Source organism: Xenopus laevis, chromosome 8L, assembly GCF_017654675.1.
Source record: "Xenopus laevis strain J_2021 chromosome 8L, Xenopus_laevis_v10.1, whole genome shotgun sequence".
Classification (NCBI taxonomy): domain Eukaryota; kingdom Metazoa; phylum Chordata; class Amphibia; order Anura; family Pipidae; genus Xenopus; species Xenopus laevis.
Genome location: NC_054385.1, coordinates 63,847,647 through 63,874,985, shown reverse-complemented (window position 1 = coordinate 63,874,985; position 27,339 = coordinate 63,847,647). Strand labels below are relative to the sequence as shown.

The 27,339-nt window shown below is 37.2% G+C and overlaps 1 protein-coding gene across 3 annotated transcripts; it reads left to right on the top strand.

The window, feature by feature from the left end:
- Window positions 1–483: 483 nt before the first annotated feature.
- LOC108698547 (ral guanine nucleotide dissociation stimulator-like 2) lies at window positions 484–27,191 on the top strand. 3 transcript variants are annotated; one of them, XM_018230123.2, is made up of 19 exons: window positions 484–722; window positions 1,990–2,307; window positions 2,695–2,786; window positions 10,990–11,067; window positions 13,655–13,818; window positions 14,550–14,606; window positions 15,011–15,266; window positions 16,987–17,205; window positions 17,695–17,798; window positions 18,384–18,468; window positions 18,574–18,639; window positions 18,739–18,816; window positions 20,009–20,041; window positions 20,272–20,393; window positions 20,680–20,772; window positions 22,685–22,781; window positions 24,108–24,374; window positions 24,451–24,559; window positions 26,489–27,191. In XM_018230123.2, the coding sequence occupies exons 3-19, from the start codon at window positions 2,712–2,714 to the stop codon at window positions 26,680–26,682; spliced, it is 2,097 nt and encodes a 698-aa protein (XP_018085612.1). In that variant the 5' UTR covers window positions 484–722; window positions 1,990–2,307; window positions 2,695–2,711; the 3' UTR covers window positions 26,683–27,191. The 3 variants fall into 3 exon arrangements, with proteins under 3 accessions (XP_018085612.1, XP_018085613.1, XP_041428786.1); XM_018230124.1 differs by lacking the exons at window positions 484–722; window positions 1,990–2,307; window positions 2,695–2,786 and adding an exon at window positions 6,204–6,284; XM_041572852.1 differs by lacking the exons at window positions 484–722; window positions 1,990–2,307; window positions 2,695–2,786 and adding an exon at window positions 10,185–10,711.
- The last annotated feature ends 148 nt before the right edge of the window (window positions 27,192–27,339 follow it).

Here is a 27,339-nt window from a genome sequence, read left to right as displayed (position 1 = left end):
TCAAATTTAAAAGCATTTTTATAAACCACACAGGGACAGCAGAAGCTCAGTGGCTATAGCTAATATTTCCAACCATGTAGAATACAGGAATAGAGGCTCTGTACATTGATATTGGAGACCAGCAATTTGATACTGTCAACATCCCTCACTCATTAAGATAATGTAACTTCCAATCTGTTATATACATGGTGTTTTAAGAGATTAGCTTAAAGTACAAAAGTGTTGACTTGTGCAAAGTTGTGTTTTTAGCAATTGTACAGTTATTATACCATTCATTTATGTAAATATTTGGAATCAGATCATAACAGCTGTCATTACAAGACTGTTTCTCTCCACCCAGGAGTTGGGTTTGCTGCTGACAGACCCTGGAACAGAGCACTTGACTGTTCAGGCATCTATGTAATTATGCATATGAGCTGGTCTTGTTCATGTTGATCTTTTTTTGATCATATTACTGTGTTCCCATGACTAACTGGAATATTGTCTGCCCATACAGAAAATGAGGAACCTATTATTAGCCTGCTATAAGTACTTCTGCTTCACATTCTTCATTTAGTTACATCTAATGGAGCATAAGAAGCTTTCCTCCTGCTGGTAATAAATGTAAAAACGTTAAAATGCTGTCTCACATATCTAAAAGATTATGACTTGAATGAGAAAGATCACTGGCGGTTTGACATGACTTTTAGTAAAGGGGAGATGGTACAAGAGAGGGGAAATTGGTGAGTAAGTCTAATTCTTAAACAATTTTTAAAATACCTTGCACTGCTTTATTAGATGCTATGAATGATTTTTAGATACTAATAACTTTTAAAATAAATTGCCATTGATACAAAACAAAAAGAGAAATACGAAATCTATTACAAAAGTAAAATATCAGCAATATCAAAGTTATAAATATATTTGCTTCTGAAAAATTGTATTATTCGCCAGAAAAACACAACAAGCACATGAAATGTCAGCAGTGGTATACCTAGGTATTAATGGGCCCCACAGCAAATTATTTTTCAGGCCCCCAATATATCTAGAGGTTGAATTGTTTTACCAATATTTATTGAAATTGTATGTGAATTAGGGCCTCATGGGGTCCCTTTACATCCTGGGCCCCCCTGCAGCCGAAGGATCTGCTTCCTCTGTAATTACGCCCCTGAATGTCAGTGTTAAGTGCATAATAATATGGATACTGGGAAAATCATCTGACAGAACTATAATTGATATCCTTGCGTTTCAGTGATCCTCAAATGTTAATAGAGCACCCCTTTATTTATAATCTGCTATTTATTTACAGCCAACCTGTTTACACGCTGCTTTACAGAGGTTATACATCAGTCCCTGCCCCGGAGGAGTTTACAGTCTCTATCACATTTACACACTCTATGGTCACTTTCATGTGAAGCCTGTATGTTTTTAGAATGTGGGAGGAAACCCACACAAGCACAGGGAGAACAGACAAATGTTTTACAGATATTTCCCACACCAGAACTGACATCCAGCTTCAACACTGCAATGCAGAAGGGACACAGAAGTACTGTACTGCACTTATTTACCTTATATTTTTCTTACTAATTGTAACTAATAATTTGATTTCAGGCATCAGTCCAGGAAACTTTAATACAATGAATGGTCTACTTGTCTAGTAAACCGTTACCTCCAATCAGCAGGTAGCATTTACTGGGCAGATGTTGTTATGGGTTACCAGAGGTGGTCAAACGTTACATGACGGCTATAAAGGGACCAAAACATCTCACTTTTTATGCTGTGTACCCTGTAAAAGTTTATTTAATAGAATAGCAGCTTCTGGTTTTCTTTTAACTGTTCCCACAACATCGGTGCATGCATTTGATTGTGTGGTACAAGTATTGCAGAATACAGTTATTTCTCACAGTGACATCAACTGTATTTGGCCAGACATTTGCAGCACTCTTGCGATGCGATGTAGGAGGAAGCGCTGTCTTGCAGATTTCCTGACTATCTCTTCCTGCTACACAGGATGTGACGCTGGTCTCAGGATAAGGTGAGGTAGAGGGGGACGTTCTAATTCTGGGGACCTCTATGCACAACTTGAGACATTACTTGAAACTGAAAGGAATCATTGCCAAGGAAAGAAAAATCAGATATGTCTCTTAGTAGGAAAAATCTGTTCTGAGAGAGCTGCCGCCTTCACAGTCTCCAACAAGTAGTCGTACTGAGGAACCCACACAGACCACTCTGCATTGCAACATTACTACAACTTCTCCAGAGCAAGTGATAAGGCTAATAGCCCAGTCCTCATGTTGTGCCTATGACTCTGTGACATCAGATAAACATGTGAGTGTGATTATATGGTTTATGCTGCTGTTGGATTTATATTACATGATAGATTACAGCAAATTGTGAATCAACTCAAGACTTTTTATACAGAGCAACAACATACCCCGACTGCTGACGTTTTCTTTCTTTGAACTACATCTCCCATCATTCTCTGTGAGAAACTTTGCAAGATGATGGGGAATCTAGTTTAATAGCTGGATAACCGCCATCTCACCATCCCTGATATCAAGATCTAAAAACTCTAAAAAAAAATCATCCCGTTAAAAACAGTTATATTTATGTCTTGTAAAAATCTATTTTGCAGGTGTTCCAGTTCCTGCACTTTGTAGTTTGTGTACTGCTGTATCTTGCTCATGGATACTAAACTGCCTTTGTTTTGTTTAGTGTGTGTGGTTTTACACATGAAGGCTCAAACACCACGGTTGCCCCAGGAGGAAGAGAGGCGAGGATCCAGGTTACGAGAAACCCAAACAGAGGTGAATATTGCTGAGACTGTACACAATACATTGTCACATTCAGTAGTTGAGCAACATGATTCAGTTAGGCTGAGAACTTGGAATTTGGCCGAATTTGAATTCTGTAAAAAGTTCTAGGTTTTGGTTGAATCCCATACCAAATCCTGCATTTGCAGTATTTCTACTGTATCTATAGGGTGTGTTTTACAATGTGTTTCTTCTATTCACATTGAATGTGCAATGTGTTACATTTGGTTAATAAAAAATGACTTGTGCAGGGGTAACTACTTGCTATCTATGCATCACTTCAGGGAACAATCCCCTTGTGCAGTTATCCAGTATTTAAATGAACATTTGCACTGGAATATTTTAATTTTCCTGTCATCATAATTCTATGTATTTATTCTAGCTGTATCATTTTCTTTTATTTATATACCTCTGACATATTGAGCAGTACTTTAAAGAGAATATCTACTATTCATGTCAGTAAATTTTCTACCACAGACACAAACACCCACAAGAGGGTCCATTCCTTTGGAAACAAATTAATATACTACAGGTATGGGATCCATTATCCGGAAACCCATTATCCAGAAAGTTCTGAATTACAGAAAGGCCGTCTCCCATAGACTCCATTTTATCCAAATAATCCAATTTTTTTTTAAATGATTTCCTTTTTGTCTGTAATAATAAAACAGTACCTTGTACTTGATCCAAACTAAGATATAATTAATCCTTATTGGAAGCCAAACCAGCCTGTTGGGTTTATTTAATGTTTAATTGATTTTCTAGTAGAATTAAGGTATGAAGATCCAAATTACAGAAAGATCAATTATCTGGAAAGCCCCAGGTCCCAAGCATTCTGCATGACAGGTCCCATAATTCTATTATGTTCTTGGACTACAGGAGGTATCTCATGCCAACACAGGACAGGACAGGACATAGCTGGTCTTTTTGCCTTTTCATTTGGCAAATGCAATTGCTGTGATGGTCTGTGAACCCATTCCTTATATAATGTAGTTACATTTATATTCCCTGGCTAGTACACATCGCTATGTGTGCAGAAATTATGCTGGGACTAAGGTTAAACCATGTGGTATGGACAGGTACTATTTTCTTGCTGTTTGTCTTTGCTGCATATAAAGCTATGAATGCAGGTCAAGTGATGAGGATGCAGAGTTGGTAGGCAAAAACATAGGCAGTGTGGGGTACCTCTCTCAAAATTACCACTGTAATAACAGTGTGTAGAACATTGGAAAGAGGTGTGAGATTTGATTATAATGGGTACATTTATCATTTGATGTTTGGTTAGACCTCTCCAATTCCTGCAGATTATATAGTCCATTTTCTATGCTGTAATTATGTAATGATCATTACCTTTTGAGAGCCCCTTCCTACCCACGGTCTTCAGCTAGACACCACTGGCTATGGTACAAACTGTATGACATGAAGTTAGTATGCCAAATCTAGATTATGTTTATATTGCGTAGCACAGTGCTAAGCAATGTGTTGGCGCTATATAAATACATGTTAATAATAATGATAATAATATATAATGGTTGGTGAAACATAAGGATACGCTTGTAATTTTATTTTAATTATAGATCATATTAGGTATTGAACAATATTTTAATTTAATGGCATAAAGAATGTTATGTTGAAAATGTGCTTAAATCAGGCTATACACAATGCTGACAGTTGCTAAATTGCACTCGTACAGATTTCAGTAGCAGTCAATTCTTTCATTTTTGAACCTAAAGTAGACTGAACTTAATGGAAGAGTATCTTTTTCAACTGCACCTGCTATATTACTGATCAACACTAACTTCTATTTGGTTGCTATGGGTTAAAGACACTGGTACAGTTTAGGGCTAATGTTTGTTAATCAGCTCCAATTCCTGCTACCAGGCCAGTGTGTTTATTTTTAGAATCGGTGATAATTGCAAAATTTCAGGGCTCATTTATCATGGCAGGGCAAAGTGCAAAAACAATTGCAAATTAGTTTTTTACACTTTGGGGCAGATTTATCAAGGGTCGAATTTCCAGGGTTAAAAAACCCTCGAATTCGTCCCTCGAAGTAAAATCCTTCAAATACGAATGTCGATCGAATAAAAATCGTTTGATCGAACGATAAAATCCTTCAACTCAAACGATTCGAACGATTTTAAGCGATCAATCGAATGATTTTTATTCGATCATAAAAAGTGCCCAAAACCTACCTACAATGTCCCCATAGGCTAACATGCAACTTGGTAGCTTTTATTTGGTGAAATATTGAGTCGAAGGATTTTTTAAAGAGACAGTACTTCGATTATCGAATGGTCGAATGGTCGAACGATTTTTACTTCGAATCGTTCGAATCATTTGATTCAATCTAATTTGACCAATTCGATGGTCGAAGTACCCGAAGAAATACTTAGAAATTCTAATATTTTTGCATTCAAACTATTCACTCGAGCTTAGTAAATCTGCACCCTAGCGTTTCCAAGCTTCTTGCATGGTTGTACCCTAAGGTGTAACTATTTGCACTCCTATAAAGGAGCATAAAGAGTTCCCCTGCAATGCCACCTAGCTTGTGCTAATGTGCTTCATTCAGAAGGTGCAAGCTGGAAAGCACAATGTGAAGCAAGATGCTGGAGAGCCCTCAACTTGCTGTGGCAGGTGTAAATACAGTACTTTCCTGTGCTTGTGTGAGCTGCACTCTGCACCAATTTTTCTAATTAAATGAGAGGCACAGAGCCAGGGACAGAACTAGGAGTAGGCAGAGGAGGCATGTGCCTAGGTTGCAACAGTGGGGGGGGGGCAAGGCGCTAAGCAGAGGGGGAAGAGTTGCAAAGTAGGGCAATGGAGGAGCGAGTGGGGGGGACACAGAAGTTGCTGAGTGAAGGGGATAGAGTTGCTGAGCGGGGAGCAGTGAATGAGACTGGGGACTTGCTTTGGGCACCCTTCTGTGCACCCTTCTGGGCACCCTTCTATGCTGGCCTAGCTCTGTTCAGAGCATGTCTTGAACTGGTACAAGTGCACCCTGTATGGGCCCTAAATTTTGAACCCCTTACATCTCTAGTACAAGTGGCCTAGCATTGGAAATAAGCCTTACAATATTAAAGCCTACCAAATACAGTGCATACATGGTGCATTTATTATCTAAATTATATTTAACTCTATGCTTTCTAGTAATTACTAAATAACTCTTATTATTCTCTTCAGTATAAGGATACCTATAAAGAGTTGTCTATTCATTATGTCTATTACTTAGCCTTTTTCCATATTGTTGCTGCTCCCTTCTCTTACATTACCAGTATAACTCACAGCTTATGACGTAAGAGAGGCAGTAACAAGGGAAAGTTTTGCCTTAAATACCATACCTTTTCTTTCATGTCAGTTATAAGAAACATGTTCAGCTCTGCCCTCCAGTTTCCCCTCCCCTCCCTACCCTACCCCAGGTGTCTGCTTAAAAGCTGAAACTTAAACTAGAATGGGAGGGAAGACATGAAGAACAGTCAGGAAAAGAAATCTACAGTAAGTAAAGAAATAGATTTGCCTTCACCTGGCAATTAGAACTGCGTAGTATCAAAGCTAAAGGATAAGGGGGAGGAAATAGAAGGAAGAGGAAAACAGCGAGGGAAATCTTTACTTCATATGGAAGTTAAAAATAGAAGCTCAGACATGTGACGCTCAAGCTCTTTGTCTCACATCCAGTGGATAATGTTGGAGGCAAAAGGAGCATAAAGGAATGACCAGGAAGCCTCCCTCCAAGTTTAAATACATTTTCTCATGGGCTGTGGCCACTTGGGGTGAACTTTGTAGCCTGTAGGTTTGTCATGCAATATATCAACATATGAAGTAGCTGATACAATCCATCCGGAAACTGTATCCATTAATCCAGGCAACTCCAATATTTTGGACAGTCCCAGAATAATTTGCTGTGTGTAGGGATTTCAGTGACTATGCACAGAATATAGGTAAACAATCATCTGCCTCATATAAATGAAGAAGAACAATTTTAGGTTTTATTAAAGATAAGAAATATGTACAGCTAAGTAAGGTTTCAAAAATTGTAGTGGAGTTGTCATAGCAGCAAAGTGTTTTTTTTTTAAATTTACATATTATCATGTGTTTAGTTAGAATTAGTTTAATCCTGTGTCTCGATGTGTATATATATATATATATATGTCAGTGGGGTAAATTGAAATCCACTGCACCAGCACTCAAAGGCCCCTCTCCCAGACCTCAACCCCTTTGCACCAGCACTCAATCAAGTGGAGGGGGACTAGAATGGGGGAAATTCATACTCTGTATTCAGCAATGAATAGCCTTTATAGTTATTGTTGAATTACATAAATAAAAAGCCAACAATAACCTGAAGAATATATATCCTACAGCTTTCAATATGGTGTGAAGTTTGAAGAGAAAAAAAAACCAAGAAAAATAAAGGAAAATGGAGAAACACAGTAAAATAAACTCAATGGATGGTCATTGGTACAAGCAAATACAATGGGTTTGGGCAGAAGGCTTTTGTGATTTTAGATCTTCCTAGGGAGACCAGATATCATATAATTTTAGAAGACTATCTTCTAAAAGGGTTGATAAAAGTACATAGCCTGTATATAGTTAAGCATTTCTGTTACTTGACATATAGAAAGAGATGGAGTTCACAACACAAGCTATAGCTCAGGATGCTGGAGCAAGCATTTCAGATCCAAATTTCCTTTCCTTCCTTTCCTATTTGATTAACCTATTCCGGGATATGGTAGAGGTAATACCACAAATACTTAAAATTGGTTCAGTGTTTTTTTATGATTAGAGAAGCCATTTGAAAGACTACTGGCCAAACGTTATTGGGGCAAATTTACTAAAGGGCGAAGTGACTAACGCAGGCGAAAATTCGCCAGAGTTACGTCATTTAGGTACTTTGCCAATTTACTAACGGTCGCTGGCGTAACTTCGCTAGCGAAGGAGATAGACAAGAGGTATTTCACTCCCTAACGCCTGGCAAAATTGCGCTCTGGTGAATAAATGTAACTACGCAAATTCACTAAGATGCAGATTTTACTGACCGTTACCTCTTGTGCCAGACTTGCCTTCGCCACCTCAGACCAGACAAAGTGCAAAGAGTAGATAGGAGTTCCTAAAAAAATTGTTGAAAATTTTTCTAAGTCCCAAAAAACGCTAGCGTCTTTTCCTTTTTTCAGGGTGATAAGCTGCAAAAGAGCGTACATTTTTTTGGGGTAACCAGATTCCCCCCTACATTTCCTAACATATGGCACATAAACTATACACTGGGCTCATGTGTAGGGCAATATAACAACTTTATTTTATTTTATTAAGGTTTCCCGGGCTTGTGTAGTGTAATGCATGTGCTGCAACATATACGTCCGTTGAACTTAAACTTCCCACCGTATGCTAATTAGGCAACGCTAGTGCAATTTCACTTTGCTTGGCACCGTAACAGTAGCGCAACTTCGCCAGCATTTGGCGCCCTGAACGCAACGCAGCATGCTGCAAACGCAGCATGTTAGTGAATTATCATTGTCCTGGTGAATCTACGCCTGGTTAAGTGTTGCCTTGTGAGTGAAGCGGTCGCTGGCGAATTTTCGGAGGTTAGTGAATTTGCCCCTTACATTTTTGGACACTGCCACCACACAAGAAAAAATCTCTTCTAATTGAACATTCTCTCTGATGGTAGAGATGTAGAATCTAAAGCTGGTCATACATGTGACCTTGCCAAACAAGCGTATTTTACACCAATATTTCCTCCTTCAAGTGGGCAATATCCGACTGATCTGACCATTTAGCCCTTGGCAAACAATTGGATCCTAATTACAGCTATGCAGGCTGTAGGGATGAGGATTGCACAACACACAGGTGCAGTCCCTAATTGAAAGCAAAAGCAAAACTGTGTGATTTATAGCTGAATGATTTTTAGGCAGGGCTGTCGGATGGCACCATACATGGGCCAATAAGCTACCGACTTGGTAAGAAAGGAACAAACTGGTAGGTGTAATATACCACCAATAAAACACATTATAAGATGTTTCCTTAACTGCAAAATTCCAGGAAATTTTAATCAACTTTTCTGGAGAGAAAGGGGAAATGTAAGTCTGATTCCCATGCTTTTATATAAGAATGAAAAGTAGGCAAAACACTTTCAATCAGTTGAGAGTACAGTAGCCATATGGTACCTTTTTACCACAAGTCTATAGCGGTTTTCAAAAAAAGAGCCCTCTAATGTAGCATGTTGCAGTGATTGAGAGTTATAAGAGTGAGCTTATTGGTTATAACATACAGTAAATGTTTTTCTTGAGGGAAATTAAAAGATTTTAGATCTCACTTGATCATTTTATCAGTCCATCTTTGACATTACTATTTTTAAATTATATAATAATATGTAGAATGTAAGATATTAGGGTTGGGTACATGATGAATTTCAGTGGATGTGGGAGCTGTAATCAATTCTGGCTGTTTCTGTTAGGATGTGCTTAGTGTGCTACATACATATCAAAGAACCTTTATATATCAATGTACTGTATTACTAAACTGAAATATGTCTCCTTGTTCTCTAAATATTTAATCGGGTTTGCTCATATACAAACCAGGACGTGCATCTGTGAGTTCCCTGATCCTACCTTTTCTCTGCTTTCTCCTGAGGCTTGGATATATCACTGGTCTATTCTCATGTATACTATTGCCAGCGGAAGTCTATGGTGCACATTAGCAAATGCCTTATGGCCAGAATAGTTATTAGAAACAGAAGGTATTGCAAGGGTCTGAAAAGTAATCAACTAATGGCAAGAGTAGTTCAGCGAGGTAAGCAGTGTTTTATCTTGTGTGCAAATGTGAGCCTACACCAGTGATCCCCAACCAGTGTCTTGTGAGCAGCGATGAGATTGCTCCAAATCGCCTCAAAACAGATGATCATTTTTGAATTCTAGGCATGAATTCTTGGAAAAACAAAGACACAAGTTCAGTATGAATACATAACTTGTATTCATTAACTCAATGAATTGTTTTCACATGGGTGTGACACCCCATGACCTTCTTCATTTGAATGTGGCTTGTGGATGCAACAAGAATTTCTAAGTTCTTAAGAATTTTTTTTACTGTATTCGCTTAGACTTAGTGCAGATGCAAGTTTATTACAATATGTAAAAACATGAAGAAGAATTGTACTCCACACCCATTCTTTGTCCAGTACAGTTCTGTGTGGCATCCCCTGAGCACATTTTGCCTGTATCCTATTCTAACCCCCATCATAGTTTAATCTTTGATTTTAATGCATGCTCTTTCATCTGCTTTTGGCACTTTTTTTAAATCTAGGAGATGTTACAAATGACAGAGCCAGAGAGAAGCTGGGATTAGGATATACGTTTCTGAAGGAATGTGCTTGCATGTGGTTTAATATTAATGCCACAAACAGGTTTATCAGGTTGTATGTGCAAAGCTGTATGTTAGTTCCTGTGTGCCTATCAGCGTTTGCATAAGGAAGTGGCAGAAATCCTGGCAAAAGATTCATCCTTATATCTTTATTATATTGTTTGTATCTTTCTCTTTCACTTTTCTCTTATAACACCTTCTTCCCATGATATTGCTTTAACTGTCTTCCCCTTGTTTCTCTTTGTGTTTTTTCCCCACACCAACACTTCCCCTTCTTTATATCCCCTACCACCCCTTCTCCCTTGTTCTATGCATATTTCAGCTGTAATATTTTTGCCATTGGCTATCTGTGGCACTTCTCCTACCCACTTCTCTTTTTCTACCTACAGCTTCCTCCACAGTCTCTCCTCTTTCTTCTGTCTTCCCTCTTATTGTTTTACATTATAATCTGAACTCCAGGGACTCATATTAGTTCAAAGCTTACTTCTATGAATGTGGCCCTTGGGTTTTGTGTGTTGCGGGGAGAGCCCTGTGTCACATCCAAAACAAAATGGTACTGTTTTCCAGGAAAGGTGAGTAACATGTCATTGTTTATCTACATCCTGCTCTGCGTAGGAGTCTCTGAGAACTTCTGTGTGTATGATTTGTGTACTGTACAATTGTTAGTATTCAGTGTTATGTAAAATAGACATATGAAGACAATGATAATAGTATTTTAGTATACATGAGTACTGATGTATTTTGCGAACATGAAATTGTAATGTATATGGATATAGGTCTCTAATTAAAAGCCAGGGAGTGTATAACTTGATACGTGTGTTTAATTCTATGGCTATATTATTTTTTTCAGGCATTGCAGTATGTGGGTGAGGAGGAGCAGGATGGAGCTGTGTATGCTGTGTACCTGAGGAACACTAATACACAGCAGGTAAAACACACAATACAATACTGTAACATATATGCTTGGTAATGTGCCATTGTTTGCATGTGTATACATGGTGAATATGTAAATCCTGAAACTTTTAAAAGACTTATGAGCCAAATTATGGCTTTCTAGCTCTTGTTAAGCTATATCCTTAGTCATTATATGGACAGGGTTATATCCGTTCTCAGCAGTGACTGAGGCAAAACTTGAGAAAGCCTAGGTGAGACGCGTGTTGGCAAAACAATACTTTTTACTTAACAGAATTGTTTCCAGACTTTGTTTTTAACTAAAAGTATCTTTATTGAATAAGGTAGCCTACCTTAACTGCGTTTATAACTTCTTTCAATACTCGTTTTATTACATGGCACTGATGGATTTGTAGTTTTATAAGGAAGAATAGCTCTCTTGCAAGACAGAAAGATAGACTTGAGACCACAGTCCCCAGCAGCAGTTTCTTGGGACTTCTCCACCTCTGTGCTATTTTCCTTTCCTACTTTTATAACTTAAATGCTGGTTTTGGTAATTTTCTCTCTTTTTTAAAATATTTAAGGAATTCATTTTCTCAACACCTCTTAGCTCAATCTTTTTTATCAACCAATTCAAATTAATGTTTTCACCGGCAATCTGAGATTGTAACTAGCACTCGCACTTTATTTTTAAATGAATTATTTTTAAATGTGTACAACCTAATGGTCATGAGCATTTGGTCCTACGTAGAAAAGCAATTAATACACATTTTTCTACCTCAACAGACTAATAATTAAGCACAAGCACTTTGAATTGTCAATTAACTTAATTTATTTAATCCTCATTAATTAACCAATGAATTATATCTGAGATGTTATGCTAAGTTATTTAAACTTTTGATTACTGCACTAAGCACTTTGTCAGTAGGTAAAAGACTGAGAATTGGTGAGGGGGTGGAGAGAGGGGTTTTTTACTATTTCTCTTTAATAAATTTAATGTCAATTGGGTAATCGATACTTCCTCTTCCTGGAAAGTGAAATTCCACGTATAATTAGCAAGGATCCAGTATTATCCCTTTTAAACAGCCCTGATTTATATAATTACTACTAAAAACATAGTTTTGTTTGTACACCATTTATGTATACCTGCCATGTTTAGATTGCTGACTGTTGGGATACTGGGAATTGTAGTCCAAATATAACTGGCGTTTGCATCAATATGACTGGGAATTTAAACTTAAGTAGCTACAAATGTCCCATACTGTCAGTGCCTCAATCAGTCCACACACACATACTGTATGCTGGTAACACATATGTATATGAAGAGGTTTCAGGGACTTAGAACATTAACTAAGCTGTTTTTTGGCACAAGCTTTTTATCTCATTCCTATCAGACTTCCTGTCTGGAAATCTACTAAAAGACACAGCAGAGAAAGGGACAATCCTCCATAAAGTTGTCCCGACATGACAAACTGAACAAGAATGAATATTAGTTTTCAGTGCCTCCGGAATGTTTGTCCTGTGAAGTTGTGTCCCTACTGAGCCCTAGTACCCAGTAATGTCTAGTTAATTACAATACGTTTACTAAAAACTGCTGCTCTGCCACAGCCATTTATTAAAGGAGAACTAAAGCTTAACAAAAGAAGTGGCGCAAAAATGTTGTACATTATGGGGCCAATTCACCAAGCTCGAATTTCGAAGTGTTTTTTTGGCTACTTCGACCATCGAATGGGCTACTTCGACCTTCGACTTCGAATCGAAGGATTCAAACTAAAAATCGTTCGACTATTCGACCATTCGATAGTCGAAGTACTGTCTCTTTAAGAAAAAACTTCGACCCCCTAGTTCGCCATCTAAAAGCTACCGAACTCAATGTTAGCCTATGGGGAAGGTCCCCATAGGCTTTCCTACGTTTTTTTGGTCGAAGGATAATCCTTCGATCGTTGGATTAAAATCCTTCGAATCGTTCGATCGAAGGATTATTCCTTTGATCGTTCGATCGAACTATTTGCGAAGTCGAAGGATTTTAATACCCAATTGAATATCGAGGGTTAATTAACCCTCGATATTCGACCCATGATGAATTTGCCCCTATGTTTCGGGCTTCTGTGCCAGTCTAAAGCAACTACAGTCCTTTAGCAGTGAAGATCTGTGTTTCCAAAGATGCCCCAGTAGCTCCCCATCAGCTTTTCTGCTGATTCACTGCACATGCTCTGTGCTGTTGTCACTTATTGAGCTTAGGGACCAACTCACAATATACAGTACACATAAAATATAAATGTCACAATATAAGGCTGATTAGTAAATAATACAGATAATTACTACATTACTGCGAAGAAACCAGTGCAACTAGCAACAGAACGTAATAATCAGCCCTGTAGCATCAGCTTATATTACAGACAAATCTCATTTTCTGCTTGATGATTTAGGATGACCCACTGAGCAGGGGGTTTCAAAGATGGAGACCCAGTGACAAGTTTGAAGTCCTGGAGAAGGGTTTAGTTTTCCTTTGATAGGTGTACTTCTACATGTGTTCTCTTTAAAAAAGGTTTTATTTAAGTTATATAAGACTCTGAATGCCCTGCTAATCAAATACTGTTTTTGTATTCTTTCTTTCTTGTCAGACTCCAGTTAAAGTGCTAGTACTTCGTGCTGGAACTCTCCAAAAGCTTGTCTATCATCTGTTGGACTCCCGCATCCTTGGGGACACTACGTACATCCCAGCATTCCTTGCAACGTATCGCACCTTTACTTGCACTAATGAAGTGCTCAGGATACTGCTTCATAGGTACAAATATATATGATATATATGAGTGTGCATGTTTACTAAAATCTATGTCTTCTTTCTTTCCTTAGTTTCCAAACATATGTCTCATTTTATTTGTATTGTTTCCAAACAAGGATGTATACCGGTAGTTCTTGAGTATGGGAAAATGTCTTTATGTTGTTTTTTGATCATCCTATTTGTATCTGTAACGCCCACTCTTTCATTACTCTGTACAGTATTTTGGACAATGTCCTCCTTACTCTTGTGTCAGTACATATCCACTGAACTGTCCTTGTATGTATTAATCTGTATGTAGCTGTAATGGAAGGGAGTATGTAATGAGCTTGGTCAACCAAAAGATCATAAAGATTGCCATAAAGATTGCACAGGAAGGGCTGCCATGTCACTTCCTATCTGTAAATGTATCTGCACTTGTAATAATCACTGACATACGAGATTCTTCAGCCTGCATTGACCATTGGGATCAATAGGCTAGCATGAAATCATTATAAATTATACAACTGGTTGTTCAGTTTAACTGAAAATGAACTAAATTACCCAGAATCTATATTACTGTGCATTAAGCTTTATATAATTCAAGTAAATAAAATAAATATTATGTTATCTTTACATATCAGACATCAGACCCTGAGCACTTTCAAACCTTAAGTTGATTTGCTGCATTGTCCTTCTTTGTGGTGTAGTTCTTGTCTTTTCACCATCTCTCATCCTTGATTTTTGGTATTTCGCAGGTCAGAGATAGACAGCTGTGGCCACAATTATGATATCCATAAATGTAGCGATGAGGAGTAAGTATGAGTTTTCTTTCCCAGAACATTGGTATGTTAACACATTGTTTGGCTATTGGTGTTATATATATATATATATATATATATATATATGTTACTTCTGATATCCTCATATTTTCCAACAAGTGGTACTTTATTTATTATATTTATTATAATACACAAGTTCTAGTGAGTCATGTGACATCACTAGTCACCATTTATGGATATAATATATAATATATTCATGACTTTTGTGTATTAAATATATATATATATATATATATATATATATATATATATATATATATATATATATATATATATATATATATATATATATTGCTTTTTTTCTCACATAATCACTACTTGCTTCACCGTTATTATTCCTGCTTTATCCATATCAATTTTTCTGGTTTCTCTGTTAGTGTCAACAGCCTGTTTTGTGCCTGGATGACTCAGTACCCAGAAGATTTTTCATCTCTGGACACTGAGAAGAGACAACAACTGTCAAGACTTTTGAAAGGCAACATGTGGAAAAAGCTCCAGGAACTGCAAGTGGGAGAAAAAGATGCTAAGGATAGTTCCAATGCACTGGCACATGAGACAGGTCCCTCTGACCCTTTAGATATCCTGACCTTCCAGGCTGGCCACGTGGCTGAGCAACTGACATCTATGGAAGCTGTGAGAGCACAGTCTGTTTCTATTATACTGCTACTATTTCACATCAACTTGCTCATCTAATTTCCCTTTATCAGAGTTAATGCTTATTCTTGAAATTATTAGAATAGGTTGCAGGATACTTATAATTCGAACAGATTAGATATTACCTTAGATTAGAGTTATAGTACAGAATAAAACTCAGCCTAGTAAATGATAGGGCTCATTTACAAGCACAATTGTAAAGGGCAATGTCTGGTGCAAGTTACTGTGTATTTTCCTCACAATTCAAGCATAATAGCAACTGCATTAGAGTGATGCACATGCGCTCGGACACTAATCAGATATAATTGTGCTGAAAATCGTTGGTGTCGGGTTATGATTTCTGGCTCTGGCAGTTAAAATAATGCATGTGCATAATTACACTAGTAATCTACATTTAGCGATGCCAGCTGCTGTTGGAACCCAGGAGCTGCCGCCATTTTCAAGCTGCTCCTCATTACTTCCTCATCTGCTGATGCACCATGGGTGGCCAACATTGGTGCACTGAAAAATTTTAAAAAAATCTAAACTGCCCAGTTCTGGTGGAGCACCATATGTCTAACAAAAGTCATATGGAATTTTGTTTTGCATGATATGATTGGTACATGTACAGCCAAATTTACTTTCCATTTTCACTGATTCTGTTCTGCTGCCCTTTAACCATTTGGTTGATTATGTCTGTCTCCCTTTCTCCTTTTTGTCTCTGGTTCAACTCTACCCATGTGATTTTACTTATTTTCTACTCTCACTGATTCTTGCTTTACGTCTTTACATCCATCTTGCCCCTGCTCCCTGTCTTTTCACTGATTCTGTCACCCTCAACCTCTGCCTCTCTCCCTTTTTAATGATTCTGACATACCCCCCCAGCCTTTTTACTGATTTTCTACTTCTATATTTATTGTTCACTTCCCCTTCTCCCTGTAACCATTTTTAAGGGTTCTTCTTCCCTATTCATTTATTCTGCCCATATTTCTTTATTTTGTAATGCCTCTGTCCAACTCTTTTTCCCACTTTTCACTTTCCATATTGAATTTTCCCTTATATGAGCACACCTGTGAAGGGGGGGGGCAGAAATATTATGCCTATTTTTCTCTGAGATGACCTAATAAACCTGCAATGTCCTTTATACTACTTTTGGCTTCACTTTTGACATTTGTGGGCTATTCCCTTTCTTGACTGACCCATCATCACTTCTGTTTGTTTCTTTACTTCTCTACTTTGCTACAGTCCAGCATCTGCTTCCCTTTAGCAATACCTAGGTGTGTTTGGGTGTGTGTAAGTCCATAAATAATTATATCTATAAATAAACACACATACAGTATTACCTGAGTGTCTGTGGGTGTATACTGTGTAATGGACAAAGAAGCAGCACACAGCAAGACTGATCTAAATGTAATTAATAAAATACAATTTAATGCAAAATGTACACACACACACACACATATTTATATATATATATATATATTGCCAATAGTAGTATTGTTTTGTATTATATATATTTTAACCTATCTGCATTTCTTCAGCTTTTTTAAATCTGCATTTATTTACTCTTTCCAGTTCATTGTTATATACACATTCTCTGGTTTTGCCTTTTCTGTTTATTGTACTCATCTTTACTCTTTGTTGAACCATCCATCTTCCCCTCTTTGTTACACCTTGTTGTGTAACTGACTTTCTGTCTTGTCTCTTCTCCTCCTGGCAGTCCCTTTTCTTGCGTGTGGTCCCATATGAATGTCTGGGCTCAGTGTGGTCTCGAAGGGACAAGGCTGGAAGTAACTGGAATCGATGCCAGTCAGTCAGAGAAACTGTTCAACACTTTAATCGTCTTTCAGGGGCAGTGACATCTTCATGTGTCCGAGACCCCCAACTAAAACCACAGCAAAGAGCTCGAATCATAGAAAAGTGGATGAAAGTGGCAGAGGTAAGAAAGAAATGATTGCCGGGTTTGTCTTCTGGCACTCTTGATCTAGTTATTATCTTTGAATTGTGCAAATATTTGCTAAGATTTGGGAGGTAAAAACATGTACATGAAAAAATCTTCTGGGTCCATTTTTGCTGTTATTTTTACAAAGCTTGAAAACTCAAATCAGGGCAAATACTTTTAACAGCACTGTAAATCCCTTTAAGAAATTGCACGGTGTTAGAAAAGTATAACATTGGTATTTTGGTTGGCCTTCTGTTCCAGCAAATCAAGACAGGAAAGGAGGTATTTTGTGATAATCATAGTGTATTTCAAGAGCCTTTCAAATAAAAACATCTATCAATAATACTATATTATTCTACATGTCCTGCTTACACTTGCTTACACACTTGATCTCTATTGCATGGATATTTTTAGAAAGTCATCTGGCAATATATCCTTTTTTTCTACTGTCATATCTTTTTCAATGGCTTTTATATGTTTCTGTAGGAGTGCCGGTCCCTCAGGAATTTCTCTTCTGTATATGCCATTATAACTGCATTGCAAAGCACTGCTGTACACAGACTGAAGAAAGTGTGGACAGAAACATCCAGGTAAACATATATCTATTTTTAAGATAATCACATTTACAAGGGTATATCTGTATGTTTGGCTCTAGTTACCTAGAAGAGGGTATTCATTTGACCAGTAACTCCATTAGCATGTGATTTACTGGACACCAGTCTGTTTTGTGTGTAGGCACTGTTTTGTACTTGTAACCCTCCTTAAAGCAGGTCTTAAATTCAGGGTTCCATTGCATTTCCTGCCTTGGACTTTGAAGTTTGAAAAGTTTCACCAGAACAGTCTGGACTGGCACAATGGTGCGCACCACAAGGTATTAAAGAGTAATTTTATGCATAAGAACCTTTTGCAATACAGTTTGCATTCTTGCAAGCTGAAATCGCCAGCATGTGTAGTTTACACCATGTGCGTGTACACACCAGTGAAAAAATACACCCAAACTGAATTGGCATTATCAAGCTACATCAGCCGGCATAATATTCATTAATATGTCTGGAATTAATGTTGGGAAGGTGAGTGAGCAAAACATGTAAATGAATGCTGCCAAAACAGGCTAAGAGATGGTAGGATGCTGCTAACAGCTTAGTGATTGTAAAAATGTTCATAATGTTGTACAGGGAAATTCTACGCAGTTACCAGGAAATGAGGGAAGTTTTCAGTGAAAAAGATAATTATGCCCGAATGAGAGAGTTGCTCTTTCAGGTAAGAGTAAATCCATTATTCTGTGGACTGAAACATTCATAGTTTTTGTAGCCAAACTTATAACATATGACACATGTTTATTTTGTGTTTAAATCCATATTGTAGTCTCAAGATCAACCTGAAATAACATCAAAAAGACAACAGCCTCGAGCAAGAGATTCCAGAACAGTGGTACATGTTTCTTCTCTTCCCTCCTGTATTGTTTCCTTTTATATCTTATTATCTTTCCATTATCCATTAGTTCAGCTTCAAACAGTCTCTTTCCTACAGCAGGGGGTAGTTCCATATCTTGGAGTGTTCCTCACTGACTTGGTCATGTTGGATTCAGCCATCAGGGATCAGCTAGAGGTAAGAATCAGTGCATATACATGGCCCGTTCTAGCTTAACTAGCAGTCTTTGCTAAAGTAAAAAATTAGTTGTAGTAGAGTAATGCTCATTAAGGAAAATGGCACCTTTTTTTTACATAATTAAAGCATAGATGCTCTTTGTGTGAGTTTTCCTTTCCACACGGTTAATTTTAAAAACTCTGCTCTCCCTCACATTTGTCTTGCTTTACCAGTTACATTACATTAAAGGGGTGGTTCACGTTTAAGTTAATTTTACTATGTTATAGAATGACCAATTCTAAGCAAATTTTCAATTGGTCTTCATTGTTTATTTTTTACCTTTTTTTCATTATTTGCCTTCTTTTTCTGATTCTCTCCAGGTTTCAAATGGGGTCACTGACCCCATCTAAAAACAAATACTCTTTTAGGCTACAAATGTATTTACTATTTATTACTCATTTACTCAATTGCTATATATTCAGGCCCTCTCTTATTCATATACCAGTCTCCTGGTAATTTGGACCTTAGCAACCAGATTGCAAACTGGAGAGCTGCTGCATAAAAAGTAAAATAACTCAAAAACCACAAATAATAATAAATTAAAACTAATTGCAAACTGTCTCAGTATCACTCTCTACGTCATACTAAAAGTTAACTTGAAGGTGAATTCTCCCTTCCAATGCAACACAATCTTTAATTTGTAAGCAGGGCATGTGACCACATTCAGTGAAAAGCTTTTTTACTGCTGCACAGACAAATATAAAGTCATTAGTGAATTCTATCTGCGGTGCTATCTTGTTATGAAACAATTGATTAGGCGACCAAACCCCAACTCAGAAATACTCATAGCAAAGGAGGCAATTACTTGCCATGCATCAGTTTATTTGTTAAAATTACTCTTATGAGTTATTTTAACTGAGGGTTTCAAATTTGTTTACCATGCAGCAACAGGACAAGCAGTTATACTAATTCAATAATGCCAATACTGTATCATATTCAAAAAGGAGGGCAAACAATTACTGCTCCATTAATGTGCATAATGCATAGTGTATGTTCACTGATGCAATTGTCAGCTATGGCAGCAATCCTTATGCTGGGCTTATAGGTCACAGTTTAGCCTTCTTACTTCCAGACACAAGGAGTAATGTGTTAATGCCTATGACATTACTGGTCAATAAATTTGTTTTGATGCACAATACTGGTTTTCTTTCAGAATGGTTACCTGAACTTTGAAAAAAGAAGAAAGGTGAATTCCTATATTCCTACAGTATTATGCCTTTTTTAAATTTACAACTTTCTTAGCCTGTATTTACTGTCTTTTCTTTTCCTTCCTCGCTGTTTTCTTCCATATTAATGAGATATTCACAAAGAAGGCTCCCTTCATACTATAGCTTTTCCTAAATGTAAAACATTCCTATGCTAATAAAGAGCTACTGAATTTCTTTACTTACTGTACACATGCTAATATTATTCTAGGAGTTTGAGGCCCTATCTCAAATACGAATCTTGCAATCTGTCTGCCAAGGATATCGACTCCATTCTGATCCTCATTTTATCACATGGTTTCAGAAACTTCAGCAAATTAGTGAGGCAGAAAGGTGAGAGTCCATAGTTTTGTACTAAAATGTTTTTAATTAACTTCAGAATAAGTTAATGTTTACCAGCAATAATGACTTGAACAGAAAGCGTTCTAAGTCTTCCATCTGATTTCATGACTAAACCTACCTCCATAAACCCACAAATACATCTCTGGTATCATCGCCCCAATTATCAGCATATTTTGAACTGACCTTGTAATAAGTCTTCAGTTGTTAGAACCTTATAGGGAAATGTAAAAAAAAGGGGCAAAAAAGGAGATAATATCAACACACATCTGTTTTTCAGTTACCAGCTGTCATGTGATATTGAACCTACTCAAGATACTGTAACAATGTCAAATCCACCGAAACCAAAGGTGGTCATCACACACTGCACAGAGTAAGTTCTGCTGTACATGTACTACTATGTTGCACATTTTTAATAATAGATTTTTCCTGTATCTGTATGCATATTATTAAACACAGACTGTAAATACGTATGTGTTCGCAGACACTGTGGATTTATCAAAGGTTGTTTTATGTGTCTATATTTAGCTGCATGAACACTTCATATTATAATTAGCATGCTTATTAAATATAAAATATGGACACCCTAGACGTTTGGATCCTATATAGTTAAAGTGGCCGTATGCTGATCAATTATCCATGGTTTCTGACAAATAGATCCCTGGGGCAAATGCACAAATACTGCACACTTAAAGGAACAGTAACATATAAAAATTTAAATGTTTTAAAGTAATGCAAATAGAATGTGTTGCCCTGCACTGGTGCAACTGGTGTATTTGCTTCAGATGCTCTACTATAGTTTATATAATCAAGCTGCTCTGTATCCATGGGGGCAGCCATTCAAGCACAGGACACATACAAGAGTCCTCTGCACTCAACCCATTATCAATATATTTAAGACAGAGACATTTTGTGCATACTGCTACTGAAATATATTTAAGCTGGCCAACTACGTCAAAGTCATCCCATATCTGGCCAGTCCTATGCTCAATTTTCATCTGATTCATTAAGAATTATATTGCTTCATTATACATTTTACAAAGGGACTAAGTTTTACCTGCAACTTACTAGCTGCTTTCAAAGTAAAACTCCCAAACTTGGCTGCCCTTTTATTAGACACCAGTGGGATCATCTGACTATAGCTGGGAAGGGTGGGAGCTACAACATGGAGCTGGTCACTGCTCCTGTATAACTATAACAAACAAAGGAAAGTTGTGCTCACCACTATTTTTTAAAACCATTAGGCAGGGGTGCAATGGGGCTGTGACCACAAAATACTTATAGACAAATACAAGAGTCCTCTGCACTCAACCCATTATCAATATATTTAAGACATTGAGACATTTTGTGCATACTGTTACTAAAAAATGCCTTACCCTTTAAACAAAACAGGGATTGTTTGTCCATATATTGCAATATATTTAAGCTGACCAACTACGTCAAAGTCATCCCATATCTGGCCAGTCCTATGCTCAATTTTATCTGATTCATTAAGAATTCTATTGCTTCATTATACATTTTACAAAGGGACTAGGTTTTACCTGCAACTTACTAGCTGCTTCAAAGTAAAACTCCCATACTTGGATGCCCTTTTATTAGACACTATTAGCACAGGACACAGTAGATAACTCATACTCTGTGTAGTATCCATTGTGTATTACAGAGCTTATCTGTTATCTTCTGTGTGACCTGTACCTGTTTTTTCCTTTTTCAGCTTTGAATGGCTGTCCCCATAGCAAGACAGCAGCTTGTTATATATAAACTATAGCAGTGTTTCTGAAGCAAACACACCAGTTGTGCCAGTGCAGGTCAACAGTACATTATATTTACATTACTTAAAAACACTTTAATTTTTTCTGTTCCTTTAACCAAACTTGCCTGGTCATTATTCTGTTCTAAACCATCTGACCCATAAGAAAGTGACGAGGAGCTGTGCTTGGCAGATGAAATGTCTTAATAGGTCAGGTCTCTGCAATCCAACTTGATGACAGTATGATGTGTCAAGACCCACCCCTGCCCTTGCATACATGCCCAACTGGTCAGCAGTATAGCTGAAATTACATACTGTTTTACATATTTATTGTGCTGGAACATCAGTTTCTGAAAAGTATTTAGTCGATAAGGATGCAAAGCTCTTGAGATAAATAATTAAACAAGATGCAGTCTCAGGTCTGAAATACACGTATTGAAATAATAATTAGTAATTACAATAACATACTGCTAACATTAGCATTTATAATGCTAATATAATGTAAATATTATTATTCCTATTTCTTTCCCTACAGTCTCCTGGCTGCCATTGCAGCCCCATTTGGTCCTAGCATGCATGTAGTATCCTGGGATACACCTTGTGATGGAAAGATGACTCTCAGCCTTAGTCCGGTAACAGCAAAACTTCAAAACTTACTTGCTCTTTTTAACAAATATTGAAACTTCTCAAAACCCCAAGGGTACTAAGACAAAAGTGCACTCTTCACATACCACATACCAACATTTGAAAACAATATTACTGTTACACCAAATTTTGACCCCACCCACAAGCCATGCCCCAAATACCATGACCATAAATAAACATAAAAAAATCAAAACCCATTAAAAAAACAGACATGCAAGTAAGATCACTGCAGAAATGGCTAATGAGCACTCCATTACCACAGACATGCCAGTATGATCACTGCATAAATTGATAGATCGAAAGCATTACCACACCTACACTTGCATACTACCACTTGCATGTTCTTCTTTCCCAGAGCCCCCCACACTGCTTGTCTCTTTCAGCCTCCCTTTGCCAAGCTGAAAGTCCTGTAAAAATAAAAGGATGGCAATGTGTTCCAAAGTGGAACACACAGGCATCTCTGATTTTGCCCATCTCTATAAAATCTAGTGTAAGTCATACATTGAAACTGTGCACCAGGACTGCAGGTTGTTTTATGAAAAGCAGGACTGAACTATTGGGAGGTATATAACTGCTAAGAGAGAAGGTTTGCTGGAGGAGGTGGCCATGGATAAATTCTTGCTTATCAACCTACAGATTGTAAATATATACAAAAGTTAAAAGATATTCTTCCGCAGTTCTAATAAATGTCATTAAACCTTAGGGGCAGATCTATCAATAATAAAAAATACTTTGAAATTCGAATAAAAAAATCTATTTAATTTATTTATTTAAAAAAATCTAAGTTTTTTTCAGTGAATAGGTGGTTTTCAATCAAATTATAATCGTACAAATCAAAGTAACATCGTATTTGATCAAATTCAATTCAACGTTTTTTCTAAAAAAAACTTTGATTTTTCAAAGTCCACCAATTGACTCCAGATTGACCTGCATATTTGGAAAATAATTTACTGCCTAACTCACGGTGGCGTAACTTACTGGGCCCCAGAGCAAATAAATTTTCAGGCCCCCAAAATGTCTAGAGATTCATCTGTTTTACCAATATTTATTGAAATTGTATATGAATTATGGCCTCATGGGGCCCCTATACTTCCTGGGCCTCCCTGCAGCCACAGGGTCTACTTCCTCTGTAGTTACACCCCTGCTCACTCATATATTCCTTTTGAGACATCACTCTCCTCCCTGTAGATTGTTTCTGATCATTCTATATTTCATAAATCTTAATATTACATTTGTTCCCCCTATCATATTTTTGCTTTTCCTTTCAATATAACCAGCATTTTGACAAAGCTCTCTCACATTCTCATTAACAGCACAAGAAGAGCCCATCAGTACCAGCTCTGGACACTCAGAGTTCACCAAAGCTGCCTATCAAAGGGCTTCTTGCATTAAGTCCAGCAGCACGCACTCACAGGCGCTCTGCCTCTTGTGGAAGTGCTATAAATGCTTCTGCAGAGCCTCATCCATCTCTGGATCATACGGCAGAGCAATCTTCACTCATTGGCTCCAACGCAGAACATCGCATCATCCGCGTGCAAGTGGAGCCAGCTGAGGAGAGCAGTGTGTACAAAAGTGTGAGGGTAAGTAGGTAACAGGACTCCACATTATTCAGAAACAATCAATACACACCATATTTACAGTGACTCTGCTTTACAGATCAGCAGTCAGGAGAAAGCACCTGCTGTTATTGATCGGATTCTCAGAAAACATCACATGAGTTCTCAAGGGCCACATGAACTTATCCAACTGCTGCCGGAGGGCAAAGGTCAGTCTCCCACTTCCAATCAGATTCATTACTATCTTACAATTGCTGTAGATGCCTTTTGAAATCACAATAGAAAAAATAAGTATCACACCAATAGTTTGCGTGGTGTAAAAGATCAGTTACATATATATATATGATTGTAGAGATTGGGGGCACTCACTGACATAATCACAATCAATGGTGAATATATCTAAATTTTCACATGTTCCCCCACATCAACGCATTTCAGTTCCTCTTGAACCTCGTCAGGATCTCTAAAATTATTTAGAAATATCAGGGAGATGCACCCGGGACTTGGTGTGAGATTTGGCAAATGGCGATACTTATATATGCACACATGGCAATATTTTGGGTCCCACTTGACCCTTTATTGAGCCTACTATATCATTCATAGGGGTCTATTTATCAAGCTGTGTAAAATTTTGAGGAAAACATCACAGATGATGTTGTCCATAGCAACCAATCAGCAATACGATTTCATCAGTAACCTACAAGTTAGAAAACAAAAGAAAAGCTTGTGACTATAACATAACCATAGATCTGACCTACCTGAGACATATAGCACACTCATAGGGGTATATTTATGAAAAAGTGAAGTCTGAGATTCTGAGATCGCCACAGTCCACTAGAGTGAACTACCGACACTCTCCATTTATTTCTATGGCATTTTGCAAGGCGTATTTATGAAAGGGTGAATTTTCACTTTCACCCCTTGATAAATACTCTTTTAAAAATCCCAAGTCGAAGTTAATGGCGATATCAGACTTTGGTCTTTGATAAATATACCCCACAGTGTCTAGTGTTTTTTTTTTTTGTAAAAAATAAGGGTATAAATCAGTCATTTATTTTTGTCACAGTAACCCTAAATATAAAATGAAAGCAAATTTAATTCTAAGCAAATTTTATATATAAATTACACATGGTCAGTGCTTTTAAAGTTATATATAAATGCACTTGCTATTTAAATCATTAGCTGTCATTTCCTGCTAACACATATTTATAAAGATTTAGCTGAAGGAGAGATTACTACTGCACTATTGTTTCAGTGGTATATGTAGTCATGAAGAGCAGTGCAGCAATTTTCTGAATATTTCTGCTTTCAGTAGTAATCACACTTATCCTTGAAAACTTGAAAACACTGAAAATGTGTAATTAATGTATAATCACTGAAAATGTATGTAGATTGGAAAGCTGCTCAGGATTAAATTTGCCCCTATAACCCCACACGTCATATGGGTAATTTATCTCATTGCTTGTTTTCCGCAAGAGTCACTAAACCAATGCAATGTCAACAAATTACTTCCAATTGCTGTTAATGGTTAAAGTAAAGAGTATGGAATATGTGCACAATAGGTTCTCTAAAATGCACAAATTATATCGGGGGGTTATTAACCAAAATCCAAATTTATCTCATATTTTATTTATAAAAAACACGAACAAACTCACATGCCAGATTTTAGCTTATTTATTAATAAGAAAAACTCAATTTAATCGGACCGCGGAAAAACGCGAAAAAATTGTGCAAAAACCCGAATCCCTAGAGAGCTGAGTAGTAAAAAGTAGCAATAACAAAACATTGTAGCCTTACAGAGCATTGATTTTTAGATGGGGGTCAGTGGCCCCCATTTGAAAGCTGGAAGGAATCAGAAGAAAAAGGCAAATAATTCTAAGTTTATAGAAAAATAAATAATAAAGACCAATTGAAAAGAATTGGAGATTCTTTTACATACTAAAAGTTAACTTAGAGGTGAACCATCCCTTTAAAGCATAATGTCCTGAATGAATATTCAGATGTTACCGAGATTGAACTTCTATACTGACAGTTCTCTGCCTAATACAAGTAAATCAAAACAACCGGAGTAATTATTGAAGATGTTTCACTGCTCATCCGAGCAGCTTCTCTAACTGTTTTCTGATTTGTCTACTCAGAATTGGTTATTCCAGGGAAAGCGAATGTTTTCTATGCCATGAGCTCTGCAAGCTTGGATTTTATTCTCCGTCCCCACCAGACTACAAGTCTAACATCTTCTACAGACACTCCGGCACCCAGCAAAATGTTCATCAGTGCCACAATCCCAAAGGTCAAAGCAAAGGCAGGAGACCTCGCAAGAGCACTTTTCTAAAGCTCACCATTCGCCTGCTCCCAAAGGCCTGTAGTAAATGTGCAGGGAATGGTGCTATACTGAAATATAAATATGACAGGAGTGTGTGTTATTGACTTTACAATGACTTAAGGGGACATCACAGTCGTATGGCCCTACAAGATGCTCCAGTACACTATGGCCTACAATGATCTCAAGTGCCAAGACATACTAATGGAAACCTCTAGTGCCTGTCATAAGGGAGTAATGCAATAAACCCAATGTTACAGATCTTGTGCTGGAAGTGACATCAGACATGTATAATGTTGTTGTGCTGCTGAGAGTTCCATATACACTATTGGAAGAACACTATTATATTTGTATGATTATGGAAATGTGGATTTTACTGTACATACACCTGTATAAAAACAACAACTCTGTGCTGGTTATATATTTATTAACTGTAATTACATTGTATGCATATATACATACCTTTTTCATATTGTGGGTATACATTAAAAAAGAACAAGTGTAAATGCACTTAAATTTCACTAATGGTGTGTAGTTTTATTAACAATGTTTAGGCCTGATTATTTTCACTTTCTGTAATGGTGTGGCAACAATGAATGAATGCATTCTATGCATCAGAGATCTCAGATGTAAAATGCACAGCTTTATTTAAGCTATTTATGTAATACA